Below are 20905 nucleotides of genomic sequence, written 5' to 3' on the forward strand. Positions count from 1 at the left end.
GTGAAGCGAGTCCACAAGTAGGAAGACGTTGCTTCATTTTCGAGGCTCATCTATGTGGGTACGTATGAATGTGACTATCAACAGAAATGGCGCCATTTACCATGGAAGTCGTGAAATGCTTTGAACTTTTGGCGCTCCTTCAGTCCACCTGTTGTCTATATATGTCAACAACAACGCTATGCTTAAACGCTAATCAAGAAACGTAAAGAGATTGGTGTGAACCACGTTGAGAGCTCTATTGGCCTCAGCCTCTTCGATGACACAAGAAATGTTGATTTCGCTAGCACCTGTCAAAGATCGTTAGCAACCGTGAATAGAGATTATAGACATGATACATACCCTGCGAGATCATCTCAATGTTGATGCCGTTCTCACCGAGAACACTGAAGAAGCGACCACTGATGCCGACCATGCTGCGCAGCTGGCGACCGACAAGACTAATGACGGCCAGACCAGGGACAAGGTCGATATCACCCCAAACACTGAGGTCGTCAACAGCGCCCTTGAGAGCAGCAGACTCGATCTGAATCTCTTCAGAATCAGGGCCGGCACCAGACAGGAGGGCGACCTCAGAGTGCAGAGCCATAGATACATGAACTTCAGAAGAGGAGATGAGGTCGACGGACAGATGCCATTTGTCGAGAACAGAAAAGATGGACATCAAGAAGCCGTGAGCACGCGTACGCTTCTTGGAGTGCACATTGAGCACGGTGATACCGCGCTTGATGGTGACAGCGGTGGGGCGCTTGGGTCCTTCGTGGGTGCTGAGACTGACCAGACTGCGGTTACGGAAGAGAGAAGGCTTCTTCTCCCCAAGGTCGTCGGCATGGTCAGGCCAGATGATGGTTCCCTGGTTACGGGGGTTCTTGACGTTCTTGATGCGAATAGGGATGCTGGCTTTGATGACCTGATCCATGGTGAAGGGGTGAATGACTTCGGATCCATAGAAGGTCAATTCAGCCGCCTCGGAAGGAGTGACCGATGGCAACAGGCGAGCGGTGGGCACCTTGCGAGGGTCTGCGGTGAAGATGCCGTCAACCTCTTTCCAGATCTGCAGCTCCGAGGCGCCAATGCCGACCGCGACGAGAGCGGCGCAAAGGTCAGTGTATCCGCGCCCGATCTGAGTAAGAAGACCACCAGGGACGTCGCCAAAGTAGCCGGTAATGACGGGAACGGCATCGCCGCAGGCGTGCACAGCCTTTGCAAGTGATGCAGCCAGGTTGCGGTAGAAGCTGTCGTCGATGCGCTCGCCGACGGGGAAATCGATGACATTGCTCAGGTCAACGTACTGAGCATTGCATCCACGGTCCTGCAGGACTGCTGTCATGTATAGACAAGACAACTTCTCGCCCTTGGCGACAATCTTGTCCTCTGTACGCTTGCTGACCTCGGTCAAGTGCTGGGCAGACTCGAGGATCTTGACCAGGTTGTCACATTCGGCATTGACGCAGTCCGAGTATCTTTCCAGAATGTCGGCCGAGGAAATGGTGTCCTTTGCGACGGCTATATGGTCGGCGCGGATGACATCGACAATGTCAACATATTTGCGGGAGCCAATGCGTTCGGCCTCGCGAGCGGCGCGCAGAAGGCGGTTGGTGGTGCCCTCGCTCTTGGTGTAAGTGCTACGTGCAGAGCACACGATAGCAGTACGGTGTTCCTTGAGGCTGGCACTAGAGACAGAGTCAGTACCGGACTGGATCTCAGCGAGAGCGTGCGACCTACATGACAATGTCTTGAGCAATGTCGACGGCAAACTTGCCGACACTGGTGCCGCCAAACTTTTGCACAACCCAATTGCCGCCGCCGGGCAGGTTCTTTTCCTGCTGGTGAGGTATTGACTGTTCGAATCCGTTGGTGTAGGCCATTGTGAAGGTGGTGGGGGGGTTTTGGGCGATCGTTGTCGTGTTTCTGATATGTTTGTGTCTTTGAGAGTCGTGGTATTGTTCTCCAAAGCGAAATTGAGTCACTCGCGGCTGAACGAAGGCGCCCCCGAAGTCGCTGAAGGCCCGACTGCCCTAATGCCCCACATCTACCTCCACTATCATCATCATACTCTTGTGTCTCCTGTCCATTCCATCTTTCATATCCATCGACGAGGTTTGATCGAAATGATTCAGTGCATGATTGCGGTCTCGTAGTATCGGCGTCTTTCATAATGCGTGGCGCTCGCCCAGAAAGACAAAGAATCATGTTTCGCTAATTGTGTGCCTCCTTGGGAATTTCTACTAAAAGCTGCTGGACTTTTGGGAGATCACGAAGTGGCTTCCTTCGATACGAGTGATCTCTGACAACGAGGATATGACCTGCCTCTACCTGGCGGTTGCATTTGTGCCTACCAGATTCTTCTACCCACAGATGTGAAGATGAGCAAGACAGAAAGAGACAAGCAAAACGTCCATAAAAAGGAAGGTCCATGACAAAGAAAAGAGACAATGCCATGTCATCAAGGCTTCTGCTACAAGCACGCAAGAGGCTTTGCACTGAGTTTATTTCAGGGTCACTAAGGCTTGCAACTATACGGACCAACAGTACACTGAAGAGACAGCGCAGCTTACACTGGGCCTTCCCATTCACTCTTCCTCTGGACAATATTCGAAACTCAATTCGATTGGGCATCATTACAGCCTACTCATTGCCCGTGTATTTCAGCAAAAGGAGGGTCAGACTTGATATACGAGGATGGATATTGTTGCATCTTGTTTATCGATCAATACTTGTCTGAGCTCGGCAGATGCGAGTTTGTGTGAGTTGTAATAGTATTTTTAAGTAGGTCTTGTGAACCTCACTCTTCAGATGGAGCGTGGTAGCATCGTCCCGGAAACCTGGCCGAGTTTCACTTCTCGTTTTCCCTAGGTAAGACCGGAAAGTCAACATTGTTGCGCCAGTACTCACTCCAGAACCTTCCGGACACTGCAAGATCTCCCTTGTTGCAGAGAATATTTAAGACTGCGACTATTTCATCTTCGCCGACCTCCTCTTCATCCTTCTTCATCCTTCATCCATCACAGCACTTCGCCTACCATGTCTTACTCATACGCTACAGCCAAGGCTGTCCTCAGCGACATCGACAAGGACCGCATCCTTGCTATGCATCTCAGCTCTGACACCAACGATGTAAGTCGATAACGAGATCTTCAGCTCACTCACCTACCACTACTGTTGAGTACTGATTCGCCTTCTGTAGGTCGACTGGGACAAGGCCACTCAGGCTTACGGCGCCGCTAGCGTCGAAAGCATGAGAGTCTCCTATCGCAACCTCCTCAAGAAGATCGAGAAGGCTGGCGGCAAGACTGGCGTGACTGCTCCCTTCACCGGTGCTGATGGTTCTGCCCCTTCGACTCCCAAGACCCCAAAGACACCAAAGACCCCCAAAGGCAAAGGCGGCCGTCCCCCCAAGCGCAAGGCCGAAAACACCGGATCTGATGACGACGACGATGGCGATGCACCCAAGACTCTCCGCAAGAAGGCCGCCAAGAATATCGTCAAGGCACAGGACGAGGACGAGGACGAAGACACTCCTAAGTCTGTTCAGAAGAAGGTCACCAAGACCGTCGCTCGCGCCGAGGATGATGACGAAGATGATGAGGAGACTTCCAAGACTTCTAAAAAGACCAGTCGCTCTCGCAAGACCCCGGTCAAGTCTGTTCGGCCTGCTCAGGAGGACGAAGAGACTACTCAAATGGTCAAGGAGGAAGACGAGTCGGAGTGTTAGGGCCTGCCTTCGGGCATCCACATTGCCATCGTTCGTTCATCGGTTGGCTGCTTTTCTAACACCCTATCGTGCCGTGGCACTCTAAGCGCAACTGCAGATGCTAAGGCGGCATTTGATGACTACACAAACAGCGTCCAACAGGAAATGGATGGCTTGAGTCGGCGTTTAGGAAGGTAGATTATCATGTTTCCCACAAGAGACAACTTTCCTCTACCATATCTGCTCAGAGGAGCCCAATTCAAAAGCATGGTTCTATCTCAAGCTGCAATTTCGGTGTCTCACTGCTGTGCTGCCAGGTGACGTCTAGTATACTGAATATTGATGCGGACTGTGAAGAGATGGTCTGCTGACGCGGTGTTGGGGTGAAACACGCTGTGCCAGCCGATTTACATCTCGAAAGCAATAATTCCACAGGAAATTGGGCAAGCGACAACGATGGACTTGTACAAAATCAAATACTTCCCGTAAGCATGTGTTTGTGCATCAAGCAGCAATTGATTAAGGAGGACGATTTGAGTGACGGCGTCGGTGCCAAGAAGAGCACGCTAGTCGGCTGCGAAAAAGGTCCGAGCGTCGCACACACACCACGCATTTCGAACAACGCTCTGCTCGCGAACTCTTGAACGACCGACGACGACCGACAACACCAACTCGACACTCGCCGGGACAATCAATATCGACAAAATGCCATCCGAGCAAGGTCACCGCCGTGAGTTTCCCTGCTGAAAGTCTGGAGTCTGGTCTCGTAAAGACGCCACCTGCCAGATGAATGTCGAATGGTTTGAAGAAATGTCTGCTAACACGCTCCCAGTCTACGTCAAGTGAGTACAGAATCCGAGTCGCTGCCACATCTTCCTTCACGACGACCCTCTCGCTACATTCAAACCGATCACGATCCGTACATATCGAACGACATCCGGGAAACCTACACATTCATCCACAGCAAAACACACGATGGATGGCGCACAGAACGTATATTGACCTCTTTTCGCACAGGGGACGTCACCTCAGCTACCAGAGAGGCAAGCGCAACACCAACCCCAACACCAGCTTGATCAAGATTGAGGGTGTCGACGACTCCAAGGCCGCCAGCTTCTACCTCGGAAAGAAGGTCGCCTTTGTCTACCGCGCCTCCAAGGAGGTCCGCGGCACCAAGATCAGAGTCATGTGGGGCAAGGTCACCCGCGCTCACGGTACATATCCCACGGACAGCAGAAAGAGTCAAGGAAGCCATCTGACGCAAAACTTACAGGCAACTCTGGTGTCGTCCGCGCTCAGTTCCGCAACAACCTCCCTCCCCGTTCGTTCGGTGCCACCGTCCGCGTCATGCTTTACCCCTCCTCGATATAAGTGCGGCAATGACGGATTCGATGGGATAACGAGCATGATCAAGTGTCGCAGCGGTGTTGGTTTGCAGTCAACCTGGCCTCTATGACAAAGCCAGTGGTTCAAAAGGAAGGCGTTTTCTCAGTCTGGGAAGGGAAGCTGCCGACTAGTTTCATGTCTAAAAAAGAATCGCAAAAGCCTCCCGGCATGGCGCAATAGCCATGATGAGAAGATAAACTGGTCCCCGTCGTCTCGAAAACTTTCACGTTCCAAATTCAACTGCAGACCCAGCGTGAATAGGTGCAGATTGTGATTTGTACATAAGAATCCACGAATGCTAGAAATGGTCAAGCAAGCTACATGATGAACATTGAGCCAACATAGACAGGGTCGCACCAAACATGGTACTAACAAGCCAATGCGTTCATACTCGACGATTGATGGCCTAGTGTCGAATTGCGCACAGAGCCCATGTGGAGGAGAGGCTTCGGCTCTGCCAAAAAGATAGCCCCGGATTGTTTCCCAAACAGGAAGGCTTATCGTCATCCAGCCCGTGTGCGTGCCCGTCTGCCGCGCGACTCTTTGCTGGAAATGCTTTCTTTTTGCTCGTCGTGACCCTGAACGTCCTCTTGATTGCCCACGAGTAGTGACTATTCCTGTCGCTTCTCCTCGACAAGCACTAGGCGCCATGGATCGCAATGGTTCGCGAACCCGCCGGCGCTCGTCCGTCACTGTCGACGATGACACGGCCGGCCGCCGCAACAACTTTTACCGCCGTGAGTCCAACATGAGCGAGTAAGTATACCCCTCGCTTCATGTGCCTATGCTGCTCGTGCTCATAGAAACAGGGTTAGTTTCCTCAGCAATGTTGGTATGGCCAACGACGAGATCTTCTCAGGTCCCATGTCCGAGAGTGTGCCTACTGCCAACAGCTCCTTTGCACACCGTCGCTCGCGCGCAGACTCGACTACAAGCTTCACTTATTACGATGATGAGGACGAGGAGCGTGATATCTCTGATGAAGAATGGCTCCAGGAAGAGGCTGTCATTGATGAAGAAGCTGAGCTCGAGGAAGGTCGTGTTGATGCTGAAGATGGCCATGCCTTTGCTGAGCCCGATATGGATCTAGAGTCCAACGATCGTCCCTCTTTACACAGTCGCAAATCTTCTGGCTACTCTCGATCATCGGCACGCAGTCCACTCTTGCGACGTCGACGCTCCTCGGACACAGACAGAAGTGTTCGAAGTGGACATGGCTCGGGCGGGAGGATGAGCCAGAAAATCTATATTCAAAATGAGGACATGACCATCGTCGTTGCTGGTTTCAAGACTTCTGTGCTCGGCTACGCCATCTACCTCTGCTTATCAATCTGCACTCTTGGAATCGGCTCGCTGCTGTTCCGCTGGTTGCCCCGGTGGCGCGTACGATTGATTGGGTCTCCAACTCCTTTGCATAAGTGTGATTGGTTGGTCATCGAGAATCAGTGGAACGAAATGGTCGTGCAGCAGCTAAGCAAGCAGAGCTTCGACATGCCTCTCTCTTCGGTCTTCGGTATGCCAGGCAAAGGGAAGATGCGCGAGTTCGACGAATACAATGACCCAATCCTCGACGAGCTTCGCATTATGGACTACCGCTATATCCGTTTCTGCTTCCACCCCTTCAAGGACAAGTTCATCCTTGGAAACACCTGGCAAGACCCCGCTTGGACTGATGTTGTTACCATACGTGCTGGCATCGACGGTGAGGAGCAAGAAAACCGTGAGCGTATTTTCGGCAAGAACATGATCGATATCGAGCAGAAGTCAGTCGGTCAGCTCCTTGTTGACGAAGCCTTGCATCCGTTCTACATCTTTCAGATTGCCAGTCTGGTTCTCTGGTCTGTGGATGAGTACTATTACTATGCTGCCTGCATCTTCGTCATTTCTATCGTCAGTATCGCTTCGACTCTTGTTGAAACTAAAGCGACTATGGCACGTCTTCGGGAGATTTCACGCTTTGAGTGCGACATTCGTGTTCTAAGAAGTGGTTTCTGGCGTTATGTTCAGTCCAGCGATCTGGTTCCAGGAGATGTCTACGAGATCACAGATCCCAACCTGACACAGTTCCCTTGTGACAGTCTTTTGCTTTCTGGTGACTGCATCGTCAACGAAAGTATGCTTACAGGCGAATCTGTCCCGGTCTCAAAAATTCCAACAACCAACGAATCACTGGAACTTCTCGATCTTAGTGCTTCTTCTATCCACCCTGAGGTCGCCAGAAATTTCTTATTCAGCGGCACCAAGATCATTCGTGCCCGCAGACCTCAAGAGGACAAGAGTGACGAAGCTGCTGCTCTGGCTCTGGTCGTTCGTACAGGATTTAACACCACCAAAGGAGCGTTGGTTCGCTCCATGCTTTTCCCCAAGCCTTCTGGATTCAAGTTCTACCGAGACTCCTTCCGCTACATCGCAGTAATGGCAGGTATTGCTATGGTTGGCTTTGTAGCCTCATTTATCAACTTTGTTCGCCTCGGTCTCGAGTGGCATCTCATTGTCGTCCGAGCACTGGATTTGATTACCATTGTTGTCCCTCCTGCATTACCCGCCACCCTAACAATCGGTACTAACTTTGCTCTATCAAGACTGAAAAAGAAGTTCATCTTCTGTATTAGTCCTCAAAGAGTCAATGTAGGTGGCAAGCTTGACGTGGTCTGTTTCGACAAGACCGGTACTCTGACTGAGGATGGTCTCGATGTTTTGGGAACGCGTGTGGTACACCGACCTGCGAACAGATTTAGTGATATTCTCACCGATTCTACTGCTCTTCTGCCAGGCGCAACTTACGAGCGCGACCCTACAGTCGACTACAATGCGAACAAGGCTATCTTGTACACCATGGCCACTTGTCACTCTTTGCGGATTGTCGACGACGAGTTTGTTGGTGACCCTCTGGATCTCAAGATGTTCCAATTCACTGGTTGGCAATACGAAGAAGGTTCTGAGCGACCTGGCGCGTCTGATGAGGATGATCAAAACTCCCTGTCGCCATCTGTAGCCCGCCCTCCACCCGGTATGGAACTTGATCTGGATGAAGACGAGACTTCTCCCAACAACAAGCGAGCAATTGAACTCGGAGTGCTGAAGTCCTTCGAGTTTGTCTCTCAGCTGAGACGCGCAAGTGTTATTGTTCGTCAGTTTGGCGATCCAAGCGGCAATGTCTACGTTAAGGGCGCTCCCGAATGTATGAAAGAAATCTGCCGTCCTGAAAGCTTCCCACCGGATTACGAAGAGCTACTCAGCTACTACACTCACCGCGGTTTCCGTGTCATAGCTTGCGCAACCAAGCATATCTTCAAGCTCAACTGGTTGAAGGTGCAAAAGATGAAGCGCGAAGAGGCTGAATCCAACCTTGAGTTCGTCGGTTTCATCATCTTTGAGAACAAGCTGAAGCCCACTACAACTGGCATCATCGAAGAGCTTCGTGATGCAAACATCCGCACAGTCATGTGCACCGGAGACAACATCTTGACTGCTATTAGTGTCGCCAGAGAATGTAACTTGATTGACAGATCCGCTCACTGTTTCGTCCCTCACTTTGTCGAGGGTGATTCTCGTACAGCACTATCTCGCTTGAGCTGGGAAAGTGTGGATAATCCCGCCTATCAGCTAGACGACAACACTCTCAAGCCCTTGCCTCCTCCTGCCGAACACGATTCTTCTTTGCCATACGACGTTTCGAATTTACGCAACTATTCTATCGCTGTCAGCGGTGATGTCTTCCGCTGGCTTGTTGACTTCGCCTCACCGAAGGTTCTTCGTGAGATGCTAGTCTGCGGTCAAGTCTTTGCACGCATGTCACCAGACGAGAAGCATGAACTCGTGGAGAAACTACAGAGCATCGATTACTGCTGTGGTTTCTGTGGTGACGGTGCCAACGACTGTGGCGCTCTCAAAGCTGCAGATGTGGGCATCTCCCTTTCTGAAGCTGAAGCTTCAGTTGCTGCGCCGTTTACCAGTCGTATCTTCGATATCTCCTGCGTACCAGAGGTGATTCGTGAAGGAAGAGGAGCGCTTGTCACAAGTTTCAGCTGTTTCAAGTACATGTCCTTGTACTCGGCTATCCAGTTCACCTCTGTGAGTTTCCTCTATGCATCTGCATCTAACCTTGGCGACTTCCAATTCTTGTTCATCGACTTGGCCCTCATCCTTCCCATCGCCATCTTTATGGGCTGGACAGGCCCCTACCCTATCCTCTCCAAGAAGAGACCCACTGCCAGCTTAGTCTCACGCAAGGTCCTCACACCCCTACTGGGACAAATCATTATATGTGTCTTGACCCAATTCGTTGGTTGGGAGATTGTGCAGCGCCAACCTTGGTACCAACCACCAATCCTGGACAAGGAACACTCGAATTCGGAGAATTCACAGAACACAACTCTCTTCCTGATCTCTTGCTTCCAATACATACTTTCCGCCATTGTGCTCAGTGTTGGGCCTCCCTTTAGACAATCCATGACACAAAACCGTAAGTCCGATGTAGATCGCAAACAATATTACATGCGCTAACAGCTTATAGTACCTTTTGTCATCACCATGGTAGTAGCTGTTGGTGTATCTGCCTACATGCTGTTCGATCCCGCCCAGTGGCTTGTCAGTTTGATGGAGCTTACAGATATGTCAACAAGCTTCCGCATTTTCATTTTAGTCCTCGCAGCCGGAGGGTTCGCCTGTTCTTACCTGGCCGAAAGAGCTGTTTTCCCTCCTCTCGCCAAGTGGATCGGTAAGGCTAACGCCAAACTGCGACCGAGTCACCAGAAGAAGAGGAAAGAATATAAGCTCATTGCGGAGAGCATGCGCATTTGAGATGAAGAATGCTTGTCTGCTTTACACAGACAGATGAATGATTGGTCATAGTTTCATTGTATAGAGTAGATACATGCGCAAAGCAACCTAAATTTCCCAAACGAGCACGTATGCCCAAGCTATAGAGCTTCTTTTCGTCCTTGCTTCCTTCTATCAATATATCTATACTTGCATAGAAGAAGCCGTATGCCGGGTGACAATAGGGTTCTTTCACTCATGCGATGTCTCCCTGGCTTGTGTATAAGATCCTAGCCGAGATAGCTTTGCAGCTATTGCACGCTATATTCAGTAGATACTTATTGGCACAATGTACATAAGCTATGTCACTCTTCAAGCCATAGTGTACAAAGCTCAGAACACAACAAATTGATGACCACGAGTCAGATGGTGACCAAATCAAATATGCTATACTATTGAGCAGGGTCACCCGTACAACATCTGCGGAATGGACCAACGTTGACACGATATGGCCCGAGCAAGGATACAATTCGGAGATGCTCATCACAGAGCAACTAGCACTCATCTAAGTCATTGGGTAAGAGCGAGATTGTCATAAGAATCCTCTCGTGTTCGGTCTAGCGATTGAAATGGGTTGGAAGCATTAATTTAATGATATCCATGTCAGAAAGGACAACGTGTCAGGCCTTGACAGAAACATCAAGACCGGTGATAGATATTCTGGTGGCAATCACCAGGATTGCGGCACCCAAAAGGGTGGCACCCGAAAACACCTGCATGCCCACCCAGTTGCCGCTACCAACAAGCAGACCTGCGATGGGCGTACCGATAAGAATGCCAAAAGAAGCACAAAAAGTGTTCATGCCCATCCTTCCGCCAACTGTACTAAGATCCTCTGTGATGGAAGCTACAGTAGTAGGCTGCAAACTAACGAAGGCACCAGACAGAGCACCGTAGAGAAGAGCCCAAACGATCAGACCGCCAGCAGCATGATGAATGGCTATCCAACAGAATCCGAGTATACTCGCGCATAGATTACAACAGCCGAGAACGTTCAAAGCACCGACTTTGTCCGCAACAAGGCCAGGGATGATTCGACCAGCGATCGATCCAGCGCTCATTATGGGAAGCATGTAGAAAGAGAGCGTGTCGTCCAGACCAGACACATCTCTTGCATACGTGGAGATGTAGAAGAAAGGAACATACAGGCCGATGAAACCTACAAAGCTGGCAAGACTGAACAGAGCATAGGCGGGTTCCTTGAAAGCGGCGAAATCCAATAGCTTTCTGCGCGTCTTTGGAAAAGCGCGAGCCTTGATGCAGAAACAAGGAACAAGTAGAGTGGCCAAAGAGATGAATCCAATAACACGTGTGGCCCAGCCAAATCCAATGCGAGGCTCGAGACGACGGAAGATGATAGGGAAAATGACACCGCCGAAGCTCGAGCCTGATGCAGCAATTCCCATTGCAACGGCCTTCTTGGTCGTAAAGTAGGAAGGAATGATGGCGATCGAAGGAAGAAAGAGGCATCCAGCCCCAAATCCAACGCAGACACCTTGTGATAACATAAGTTGCCAATACTCCGAGCAGAGACTTGTCATCATCATTCCGAAGACAACAAGCACAGAGCCGAACACAATAAGCAGCCGAGGATGTCCTTTGTCGTATAGAGGTCCCGCGAACACAGTCGCACTACAGAGCAAGAAGGCTTGTATTGAGCCAATCCAAGAGATGTCCGAGTTGCTCACGTTCGGTATAAGAGTAGTGCTGTAGAAGTCCTGGAACACACCAAATCCGTTGACCATGCCCCACGCGCTCATAAAGCACATGAAACCGGACAACACTTGTAGCCAGGCAGTGAGACCGCCATTTGGTATCGTAGAAGGAGTCTTGTCAGAAGGTTGTTCCTTAGATTGAGCTTGTGCTTTCTGATCTAATGTGTTTCCAAAACGTTCCTGGTCCGATGGCAGTTCTTGAGATTCAATGTCAGATTTGACATCCGATTTGATCGAAGATGTGCTGGACCTTCGAGAATCCGTCATCTTGTGAGAGAAAGCCGTCTTCAGAAAAGTCGGTGCTTGACTGTCGATGGAGGGGACTTGACGCACGTGATGACAGAACTATTGTACCTACAGAGCAAGAGTAATATATATCATAGCCCGGACGCCTTACACATGTCATCAACAGCCGTGATTTTTGTATACAGAAGCCGGCATTGATGATACACGAACAGGACCGAAGTGCTCCCTTTTATCTCGATAGAAGTTGCCAGAGGCTTGGTCGGGATCCACTTGTCGCACAGGTTTTGGAGTTTCGGCATTCCGCAGCACACTCGTATGCGCAGCTTGATAACATGAATCTGATGCATATTTCCACTGTCGTTGTCTGCAAATTATATCAGCGATACCTGTTTGTTGCGCAAAAACCGACACGTTTCGGCGTCAATGGTTGGATTGAGGTTGCGAAAAGAAAATTTACAGCAAAGCCTACATTCAGACTAGCTGCAGATCGTTTTGGAATGGCGTCGGGCAGAGCCTTAACTTAAAGGGAACAAGAAGCAAACAAGGACATACACATCACGCCAGCTCTCGCGAGAGGTCGGAAGCTGCTGATTTTCGGTTCAGGAAGTCGGCAAACACTCAGTATGACATTCGGAAATCTGATGCTTCAAGAAATGGGTATTCAGTTCTGCTTGTCTCCTTTTGGTTCGTAGCTCTGAATCTATCTACATTGCGGCATGAGAGGCTGGCACTATTTCCGAACGAATCGACGCTACCAGGTTATACGCTGCAGCGACACCGTGTAGCACCCTCATTTCGTGTAGAGAGAGCAGAGTAGAAAGCGCTTTTGTATTGCTCAACACCACGCTGGTATGGGTCTCGTCATTTGTCATAGGGTATCTTCTTTATTTCTTGGTGCGGTCGGCGAGTTCTCCGGTGGCGGGAAGCTTAGGAGCAGCACCTCCCTTGGTCTTTGCCTCACCCTTGGCCTTCAAGCTGGTGGAGTCCTTGGGCAATTCCTTGGTGAAAGGAAGGAACTCGGGCTGGCCAGGAATGTACTTCTGCAAGACCTTGGGAACGTTGATACCATCCTCGGTCTGGTAGTTCTCAAGAACACAGCACAAAGCTCTCTCGGTGGCGCAGAGTGTAGAGTTGAGGGCGTGGACGTAAGACTTTTGGTAGCTCGAGTCAGTCTGCTTCTTCTGGCCGTAACGGATCTCAAGCTCGCGGGTCTGGTAATCGAGGCAGTTGGAGCACGAGACGAGCTCCTTGTACTCGCCCTGGAAGGGGAACCAAGCCTCAAGATCGTACTTCTTCGAGGCAGCGTTGTTGAGAGCACCGGAAACGATGGCAACGACGCGGTACGGAAGGCCAAGAGACTTGTAGAACTCTTCAGAGGTGTCAATCATGCGATCGAAGTGCTCCCATGATTCTTCGGGCTTGCAGAAGATGAATTGTTCGATCTAGAAAAAAGTAAGTAAGATGGGCAGAGCAGAGTTGCGGATGAATTGAATTACCTTCTCGAACTGGTGGACACGGAAGATACCCCAGGCATCCTTGCCATGCGAACCAGCCTCCTTTCTGAAGCAAGTGCTGTAGCCAGCATATCTGATGGGCAGATCCTTGTCTTGCAACCACTCGGCCTCGTGCAGAGCGGACAAGGGCTGCTCAGAGGTTGCGATCAGGTACTTGTCAGTCTCCTTGGAACCATCCTCTGTGACCTTGTACAACTCCTCGTCGAACTGCTCAAGTTGGGCAGTCTTTGCCATGGCGTCACGGTTCATGAAGAAAGGAGGCATGTTGGGCTTGTAGCCCTTGTTGAACAGGAATTCGAGACCGTAGTTGATGAGAGCCAGGTTAAGGAAGAGACCGTAGCCAGTCAAGCAGTAACCTCTGTGGCCAGCAACCTTGACACCGCGCTCGGGGTCATAGCCGTCCAGACGGGTGAGCACCTCGTGGTGAGAAAGACAATCCTTCTTGGCAACCTCGACACCCTCAGGAGTCCAGTCACGGATTAGCTGGTTGTTGTCCTCGTTGTCGCTGACAGGCACAGAGTCGTGGACGTAATTGCCAATTGACTTTGCCTTTTTCAACAGGGCAACGTGCATGTCCTTAGTAGTCTCCTCCTGCTGCTTGTGACGGGCTTGCAGCTCGTCCTTCTTCTTCAACAAGTCGTCGGCATTGCCCTTGGCCTTCTTGATCTGTCCAATCTCTTTCTGAAGTGCGTTGATCTCAGTCTTGATCTGGTTTGCGGCATATTGGGCTGTATAGCAAGACGGCGTTAGCAGCGTCCACAGAGGGTTAGGTGACACGAGATAACGCACACTTTCTGTGGTCCTCAAACATGGCAATAACCTCGTCGACTACCTCTTCAGGAGCATGGCGTCTACGTTGACTCTCCTTGATCTTCTTCACGTCGCCGCCGCGCTCGGCAATGAAGTCGTTAATGTCCAACATGATTGTGCGTGCTGAGTGTCTAGTCAAAGTTGGTGGACAGCTCAGCCTTTCTTTCGTTTGCGCGTGGAGGGGTCCAAAACTTGACTCATGCATCGCTGTGATCCGAGTCAAACGTTGCCAACGTTGCCAACAATTGTCAGCATTGCGAACTGATCATCTTATCGAGGACTATCTTGTACACGAATTACAATGCGGAAATCATCCAATCATCTCATCTTCAATAGAACTGCTTCAATTTCCCAGCACACCACATCCCGTCCATTTGCTCCACTCCATCAGCCGCACGCTATAAATGTCGTTCAAGCTCCATAAACTTCCTCGATCATCATCTGACACTGATCAAGGTGCCCCTCGCTACGTTCTAAGCTGCAAAGCTCAAACGAGCCGTCGCTTCTTCTGTGTCCTCGCAGTTCACCAGTCTTCGAGACGCTTTGACGCTGTAACAGCTGAGGGAAATGCCTCGTGATACCTGGGCAGGCCTCTTGCGGGTGGCTTGCGAGAAGCTGGCAGGCCGTTCTGAATAGACCTGTGGCCATGTTGATATCTTCAATCGCCCCTAAAGGCGTGTAATGAATCAACTTCAGCCATCCTGAGGACCATCATGTACAGATCTATGATCATGAGGCTCACACAACCGGTCGAAATCTGGAAAACTGACGTATCCCTCTATCTCATGTCAACACTTTACTGGGTCCTGGACATCGAGATCACTCACCATGACGGTTTTCAGATAGGCGACGGCTTAGCACATCCCATTGCACTTCTTGAATATCCATAGGGCATTGCCTTGGAGATGCTGGCGGGCTATTTCTCGGAGATGTCCTGAGGGAGGCAGATGCCACCTTGAATAACAGAGAGGTGGCTCCACCTTGTGGTGATGTGCTGCATTCCTGACGGGCAGTGTGCGAATTCTGTCTGTTCAAAGAGGGTGGGCTGGTGGTTGACCTTGTGAACGGCCCGCGCTTGAAGATGCTAGATGCTGACGAGGACGATGACGACGAGCGTTGAGATTCTCTAGCCATGATAAAGGATATGATAGGTGCCCAGTATGGTTATGAGGGCAGATGGAAACGATGGGTCGTTCCTGAAGGACTCTTTGATAGTGCAAGAGAGCCTGAGATAATATCAAATAGTAGATGTACGTCCGAGGTCGCGTGAGAAAAGGAAGTCTAAGGTTTGGGCTGGTAAGTGAGGGGATGGTAGTTGGGTGGCGCCGCTTTGTATACCTACACTTCGGTAGAGAAGACCGAGGAGTCCAGTACCGCACAGTCATGGTGACGCCTCGTGTACCTGCGGGGCCTAGCTTTACACAGGGGCCTTTTCAGCACTGGTTACTTGAACCTTCCTTGAGTCGATAGTCGCCTGCTAGTCAGTCTACGTGGATGATGGCTTTGACTTGAATACATGAAGCTCATTCGCGGAACGCCCTCTTCCTCCTCATCGGCCAGACCGTTAAGTACCCGCGCGGCCACTGTCCCTCTATGGCCATATCCCACCACAATATTCGTGTGACATGCACTGACAGGCCACCATTAGAAAGGGAACTAAGAATCCCTCTGCATAGTAACGGTGCCCAATCTTGACCCAGGAACCTGGCGGACTTGCAAGAACGGGCGGTGTTCCGCCCAGCGCGCCCAGCGGTGTGGCTTTGACCGTTGCCTCTGCGTATGGGGCATCTCGGATCCGCTTACTAGCAAGTACTCGCGCGACTCTATGACACCTGGGTGAACATGGTTGAGCTCGTTGCTGTTGTTATGTGCTTTGTTTGATCACACCCACAAGCTCAACGACGTGTTCGAGTTTGGATGGTTCGCAATCAGGCAGATGACACCTCGGTGTAGCCGCGTGTCGAGACTCGCCTGTTTCATGCATAGCAGTATATTGTTGCCCAGTCGCATGGATAAACACTTGAGTTGTTCCGCGAGTTGGAGCAGTGAGGAGGCTAGTGTCGGGGGCTTGAAGGAAGCACGCCAACGCATTCCCTGCTGTAGGCATTGGATAAACATCGATCGGATGAGCACGCATCTTTGATTTCCTGCACATGGCCGCTGTTCCATGCAACCTGCGACGCGCGTGGAGCCTGTTGGCGGGCCGTTCCTACGGCACACATCTCCTGCCCAAGTCGGTAATTCACGCAGCGATCTCAAACTGAAGATGGTTAACCCTTCCACGTGTTGAAGATGCACAACACTTTTCGGAAAAAGCAGTGGCAGTCTTACTACAGTAAATGTGACTAGTCAAAGAAAAATAGCCAACAGCTCACATATCTATGGACAAAAGTGTAGAAGAAGTAGGAAGATGAGCGTAACAAGGAGTAAGCAAAACTGTATATCTAGCCTATACTCCCTTTCTAGCAGAAGCCAACAGATGAAAAGTGCTTATGTAGGGGCAATCCGGTCAGCCGAAGATGAACACAGTCTGTCATGCATGCATGAATCTCTCTGGCGACTCCTTGATGTGAACCAACGACAAGTTTGAGAAGCAATAAGACCCCAGCTTCTGTGATCAGTGCTATAGAAACGGTCAGCGAGATGTCGTAATCAGAGCTGCATGCACTTACATCGACATCCTCCCAAGCGCGACCCTGGACGTTCGACAGCTCGTCCATCGTCATCACGTTGCCGTTAGTGAAGTACCCTGCAGCTATTTTGGCATCAATTTCTACTCTACTGTCGGCAGGAATCATCTCGTCAGGCAGTTCAACTCGCTCGTGGATCGGAATGCCCTGTTCAACAATAGCATCATGCTACACAAGTTGTCAGCTATGAAATTCATGGTGGTTTTGTCCTATCAAAACAGATTAGGCTGACCAGGGTGTATTGAGGTGAAGAGGAGTCGATTCGCAGCTTGGGTCTCGGCGACTTTGTCAACATCCCCTTGAATCTCAACACACCCTGCACCACGTTAGAAAAAGCTCACTTACTTTCATGCTACACAGTCAGTTAGCCATACATTCACACAATCAGTGTTCTATTGTTGGAAAGAGGACGGGGTGATAGACTTACTTCGACATGCTCAACCTAGACCGAAACAGTATTAGCAACATCTCTGAAGAAAACAAAACGGATGTAGGGAAACGGACATTCTATCAATCTTGGTGATACCGAGCCAATGTAAAATGTCTGGCATGAGTGCTTGGAAGCGCATGTCTTTGACTCCGGCGATGTTTTCTGTGCGCTTGAAGTATTCACTTGCGCGGTCGGCGCCACGTTTCCTTGCGTTGTATACAAGATATTTTGTGACCTGTTACCGTCAGTATTATAGCTTCCTTACGCATGGTGAGTAAGAAGATCACCTCTCCAAGCGCTCTGCCCTCCTTCCTGAAATAAATGACCACGCCACTGCCACCATTCTGAGCTTCTTTAACTGCTTCCTCGATACCAAATGTTAGGTAAGGCCTGCATGTACAGATGTCTGAGCCGAACACATCTGATCCGTTGCACCTGAAGCAAACACACGATTAGCACGAACTCCAAAAGTTGTACGGTCGAAGCACCACACCCTGTGGAAACGCTTGGATGGCCGCAATAGTTGTGGCCAAGTTAACTTACTCATCATGGATGCGCAGGGCGAGCTTGACGCTCGGGTCAGACATCTTCGCAGGATCACCGAAGCAGTAAACAGTCAATCCTCCGATGGGAGGCAGGAAGGTCTTGATGTCTCCTCGCGTAATGAGCTCAGGGTATGAACCTCCGGTGTACTCGAAAAGAGAACGTCTTAGAGTGCCTTCGTCGATACCAAATCGTTCCGCAACTCCAGGCAGGTACCAAACCGGCTCCACGGCGAACTTCGTGACTGCAAGCTCGCCAGTTGCGTTGAGACAGATCTTGCCATCTGGAACCAGTCTACCTGCCTTGACACTCTCTTCAAGTTCGGGAACTCTCATGTGTGCCTTGGTGATCGCAATGGTAGGTCGTATATCGACGTCTTCCTTTTGAATGATGTCTTTGAACAGCCACGGGGAAAGATGACCTGTGAACGAGCATCGAGTCAGCATATTGGATGTCGTAAGGTGCCACTCAAGATCGATTGAGTAGGTGCCTTTACAAAGACAGGACCAAACGCTCATTGCGAGTCTCCAATCATTCACAACACTTACCTAGCGGATCCATGGCAACGATCTTCTTGGGATCGGACCATTGTGGAAAAGGTCCAATGTTGGCTGCTGGCTCGGTGTTTGTAAAATCCGGGCGGTGATCAGTATTAAGATTCTTGCTCGCTACAGCGAGTGCATTGTCTATACGCATTATGAAAATCAGCATCGTCTCTGAACACACAAGCAAACAGATCGCAGCTATGCCGTGCTTGTCGACGCCATGTTCTTGACTCCTACAGGTATCCGCCAGATCTCATTGTCTGGGCGTTCACGTCTTTCAACGGTCAATCTTACAAGAGATCATGACCGCAAGATTGGCAGAACTCGTCCTCCCCCTGTACTGAAGCATGTAACGCGTATAGCTATAGAAATGCATCAGAGTAATAGGAAACAAGATGGTGCCCACCAAGAGGCAACAAGTTATTGACTCTCCGTGCACATGCCTCTGATCCATGACACAATTGTGCATTTCTATAGTCTACACTTTGCTTCTAGCTGTAGTCGGAGCAGAGTGGAAGTTACAGACTTTAGTACACGGGGAGGGCAGACCAGAGAAAATCCCGACTCGAGGAAGACTGGAAATGGCTTTGGTATACGTACATATCGCGTAGGAGCCGCCATGTGCACCAATAGCATTGCGTCTTCGAATCGAACTTGGGTTCCTTGAAACAACCACAGGACCTCGAAGAGATGGGTCCTTGTTGCCCCAGTCCATAGGCAGAGGGTCAACACCAGCCTGGCCTGGATATGAGGTAAGGATGATCTTGGAGGTGACACTTGATCTACGACCAGATCCTGACATAGCAGACAGATCAGGACTGGAGGGAGTATTCTCTGAAAGAGGGGGGACAACGGGGTCTGCCGGAGGCTGCTTGTTGTGTTTTACGGCAGTGGGATCTACAGTCATGTCTTTGACTTGCTTGACGCCAGCAAGAATATTGACTCGGCCATTGATGGCATCAACAGCAGCAGCCAGATGAGTATTCTCTTGCTGAATGGTCTTGAGACTGGCTAGAATCTCTTGCAGGATGGCAGCATCCCCACTTGCACCATTCATCTTTTCCATAGTCCTTGAGAAATTGTTGGTTGTTATGGTTGTCGGCAGTGATGTCCAGAGGAATGAAGGTCAAGAAGTGGGAGTGAACTTGTCTTGGTACAAAGGAGGTTGTCGATATCAACAGCCGTCTCGGGAGTGCTTGCAATGGTCATTCCCCGCTATCGAGGACCATGTGATTATGATAAGGTTACCTATCTAGGCACGGATTCCGGGTACCTGTCTGCCTTTGTTCATTGATGATCATGCCCTCGGTCAAGGACCACTAGATACGGGTATTAAACACTGGTGTTACAAATCGAATAGATCAAGTAGATAACACACGTGTTCATGCTACGAACGGAAGCTGGAACCCCGGGCCAGAGAGGATTGAAGGACTCGACCGCTCAGCTCCGAAGGCGTGTCTTATCAACCCCGCAGCTACGAACACCATACAGCACACATTTGTTGATGTTCGCCATTCCTTGGATCGGAGCACAACCTGATGAACCAACGGAGACATCCTGAGCTTCGAATGAAAGAGCGTCTTCAGACTGTGTGTAACATACCTTTGCGACCAAGCCGACATTCCTTTGGAAGTTGTCACGAGTGAAAGTTGTGAATCCTAAAATGAGGTGGCTGGTTGGCTGCTACTGCCCCGCAAAATGGTCAAGCACGGCGGCAACAAGCCTAAACGCCGATCACGACGACAATGAACCGCTACACGTAGGCGACGTCAGTCAGATTCTCATTCATCTGAATCTTGTGAACCTTCAACTAAACTTGCGACTTTTCCACGCACGTCAGACACAGCTACCATGGTAATTCACCGGCTATTTTATCAGCTCGTTGGCGCATGCTCATCCAGAATAGGGTAAACGCAAGTCGGCCAGCAAGCCAGAGGCTAAGAAGAAGGTGCGCAAATTATGCCCATGATTGAGGCGCGCAAGCACACGACTAATCGCACAACAGCGCGAGGCCCTAGCAACTACCTTTCAATGCCTGTTCTGCAACCACGAAAACTCTATCTCGGTCAAAATCGACAAGAAAGCCAGTACCGGAGAATTGACCTGTAAGGTCTGCGGACAAACATTCCAGACTGTGACCAACTGTACGTTCATATGAACAAAGAAAAGACTTGCCACATGCGAGACCTTCAATAACACCTGTTCCACAGATCTCAGCGCACCCATCGATGTGTACTCGGACTGGGTCGATGCTTGCGATTCCGTAGCCAAACAATCTGGCGATAGCGCATCGCAGCCGAGAAGAGACACCTACAGTGGCACCGCATCGCAATCGCGCTCGCAGGCCCAGGGCGCTGCTGCCAACACTGCAGCCGACGACGGCTTTATCGACGACGATGAGCTTGATGCAGAGGCAGATTACGCCGAGGAATAAGAGATCGAACGAGACAAAGAGCACGGAATTTCCAGTAGCGCGCGGTCCCAAGAGATACAGGGCCAATTACTAATGTAGGG

The 20905-nt window shown here is 50.4% G+C and overlaps 9 protein-coding genes across 9 annotated transcripts; 4 read left to right on the forward strand and 5 right to left on the reverse strand.

The window, feature by feature from the left end:
• Positions 1-189: 189 nt before the first annotated feature.
• On the reverse strand, positions 190-1865 carry M437DRAFT_66763 (aspartokinase; the record flags this gene model as incomplete). The annotated part of the gene is made up of 3 exons (XM_041024816.1): positions 190-287; positions 340-1718; positions 1756-1865. The coding sequence occupies 3 exons, from the start codon at positions 1863-1865 to the stop codon at positions 190-192; spliced, it is 1587 nt and encodes a 528-aa protein (XP_040878814.1).
• A 1156-nt stretch (positions 1866-3021) lies between these two features.
• M437DRAFT_66764 (uncharacterized protein) lies at positions 3022-3712 on the forward strand (the record flags this gene model as incomplete). Its single annotated transcript, XM_041024817.1, has 2 exons — positions 3022-3114; positions 3185-3712. 2 exons carry the CDS (start codon positions 3022-3024, stop codon positions 3710-3712), a joined length of 621 nt encoding a protein of 206 aa, XP_040878815.1.
• Positions 3713-4670: 958 nt separating this feature from the next.
• Positions 4671-5062, forward strand: M437DRAFT_50406 (60S ribosomal protein L33; the record flags this gene model as incomplete). The annotated part of the gene is made up of 2 exons (XM_041021999.1): positions 4671-4905; positions 4965-5062. 2 exons carry the CDS (start codon positions 4671-4673, stop codon positions 5060-5062), a joined length of 333 nt encoding a protein of 110 aa, XP_040878816.1.
• A 664-nt stretch (positions 5063-5726) lies between these two features.
• M437DRAFT_66766 (uncharacterized protein) lies at positions 5727-9880 on the forward strand (the record flags this gene model as incomplete). The annotated part of the gene is made up of 3 exons (XM_041024818.1): positions 5727-5833; positions 5881-9542; positions 9594-9880. 3 exons carry the CDS (start codon positions 5727-5729, stop codon positions 9878-9880), a joined length of 4056 nt encoding a protein of 1351 aa, XP_040878817.1.
• A 638-nt stretch (positions 9881-10518) lies between these two features.
• Positions 10519-11880, reverse strand: M437DRAFT_66767 (MFS monocarboxylate transporter-like protein; the record flags this gene model as incomplete). The annotated part of the gene is made up of 1 exon (XM_041024819.1): positions 10519-11880. The coding sequence occupies one exon, from the start codon at positions 11878-11880 to the stop codon at positions 10519-10521; it is 1362 nt and encodes a 453-aa protein (XP_040878818.1).
• An 863-nt stretch (positions 11881-12743) lies between these two features.
• M437DRAFT_50725 (serine-tRNA ligase) lies at positions 12744-14295 on the reverse strand (the record flags this gene model as incomplete). Its single annotated transcript, XM_041022066.1, has 3 exons — positions 12744-13301; positions 13356-14101; positions 14163-14295. 3 exons carry the CDS (start codon positions 14293-14295, stop codon positions 12744-12746), a joined length of 1437 nt encoding a protein of 478 aa, XP_040878819.1.
• Positions 14296-14594: 299 nt separating this feature from the next.
• M437DRAFT_66769 (uncharacterized protein) lies at positions 14595-15317 on the reverse strand (the record flags this gene model as incomplete). Its single annotated transcript, XM_041024820.1, has 2 exons — positions 14595-14884; positions 15011-15317. The coding sequence occupies 2 exons, from the start codon at positions 15315-15317 to the stop codon at positions 14595-14597; spliced, it is 597 nt and encodes a 198-aa protein (XP_040878820.1).
• Positions 15318-16716: 1399 nt separating this feature from the next.
• M437DRAFT_85249 (uncharacterized protein) lies at positions 16717-19448 on the reverse strand (the record flags this gene model as incomplete). The annotated part of the gene is made up of 10 exons (XM_041028263.1): positions 16717-16794; positions 16856-17041; positions 17106-17189; positions 17219-17225; positions 17301-17315; positions 17378-17538; positions 17591-17738; positions 17847-18267; positions 18395-18532; positions 18992-19448. 10 exons carry the CDS (start codon positions 19446-19448, stop codon positions 16717-16719), a joined length of 1695 nt encoding a protein of 564 aa, XP_040878821.1.
• Positions 19449-20242: 794 nt separating this feature from the next.
• M437DRAFT_75976 (Elf1-domain-containing protein) lies at positions 20243-20825 on the forward strand (the record flags this gene model as incomplete). The annotated part of the gene is made up of 4 exons (XM_041026525.1): positions 20243-20245; positions 20298-20339; positions 20397-20535; positions 20602-20825. The coding sequence occupies 4 exons, from the start codon at positions 20243-20245 to the stop codon at positions 20823-20825; spliced, it is 408 nt and encodes a 135-aa protein (XP_040878822.1).
• Between the last annotated feature and the right edge of the window lie 80 nt (positions 20826-20905).

The sequence above is a fragment of the Aureobasidium melanogenum genome (genome assembly GCF_000721775.1).
Source record: "Aureobasidium melanogenum CBS 110374 unplaced genomic scaffold scaffold_13, whole genome shotgun sequence".
NCBI classification, from domain to species: domain Eukaryota; kingdom Fungi; phylum Ascomycota; class Dothideomycetes; order Dothideales; family Saccotheciaceae; genus Aureobasidium; species Aureobasidium melanogenum.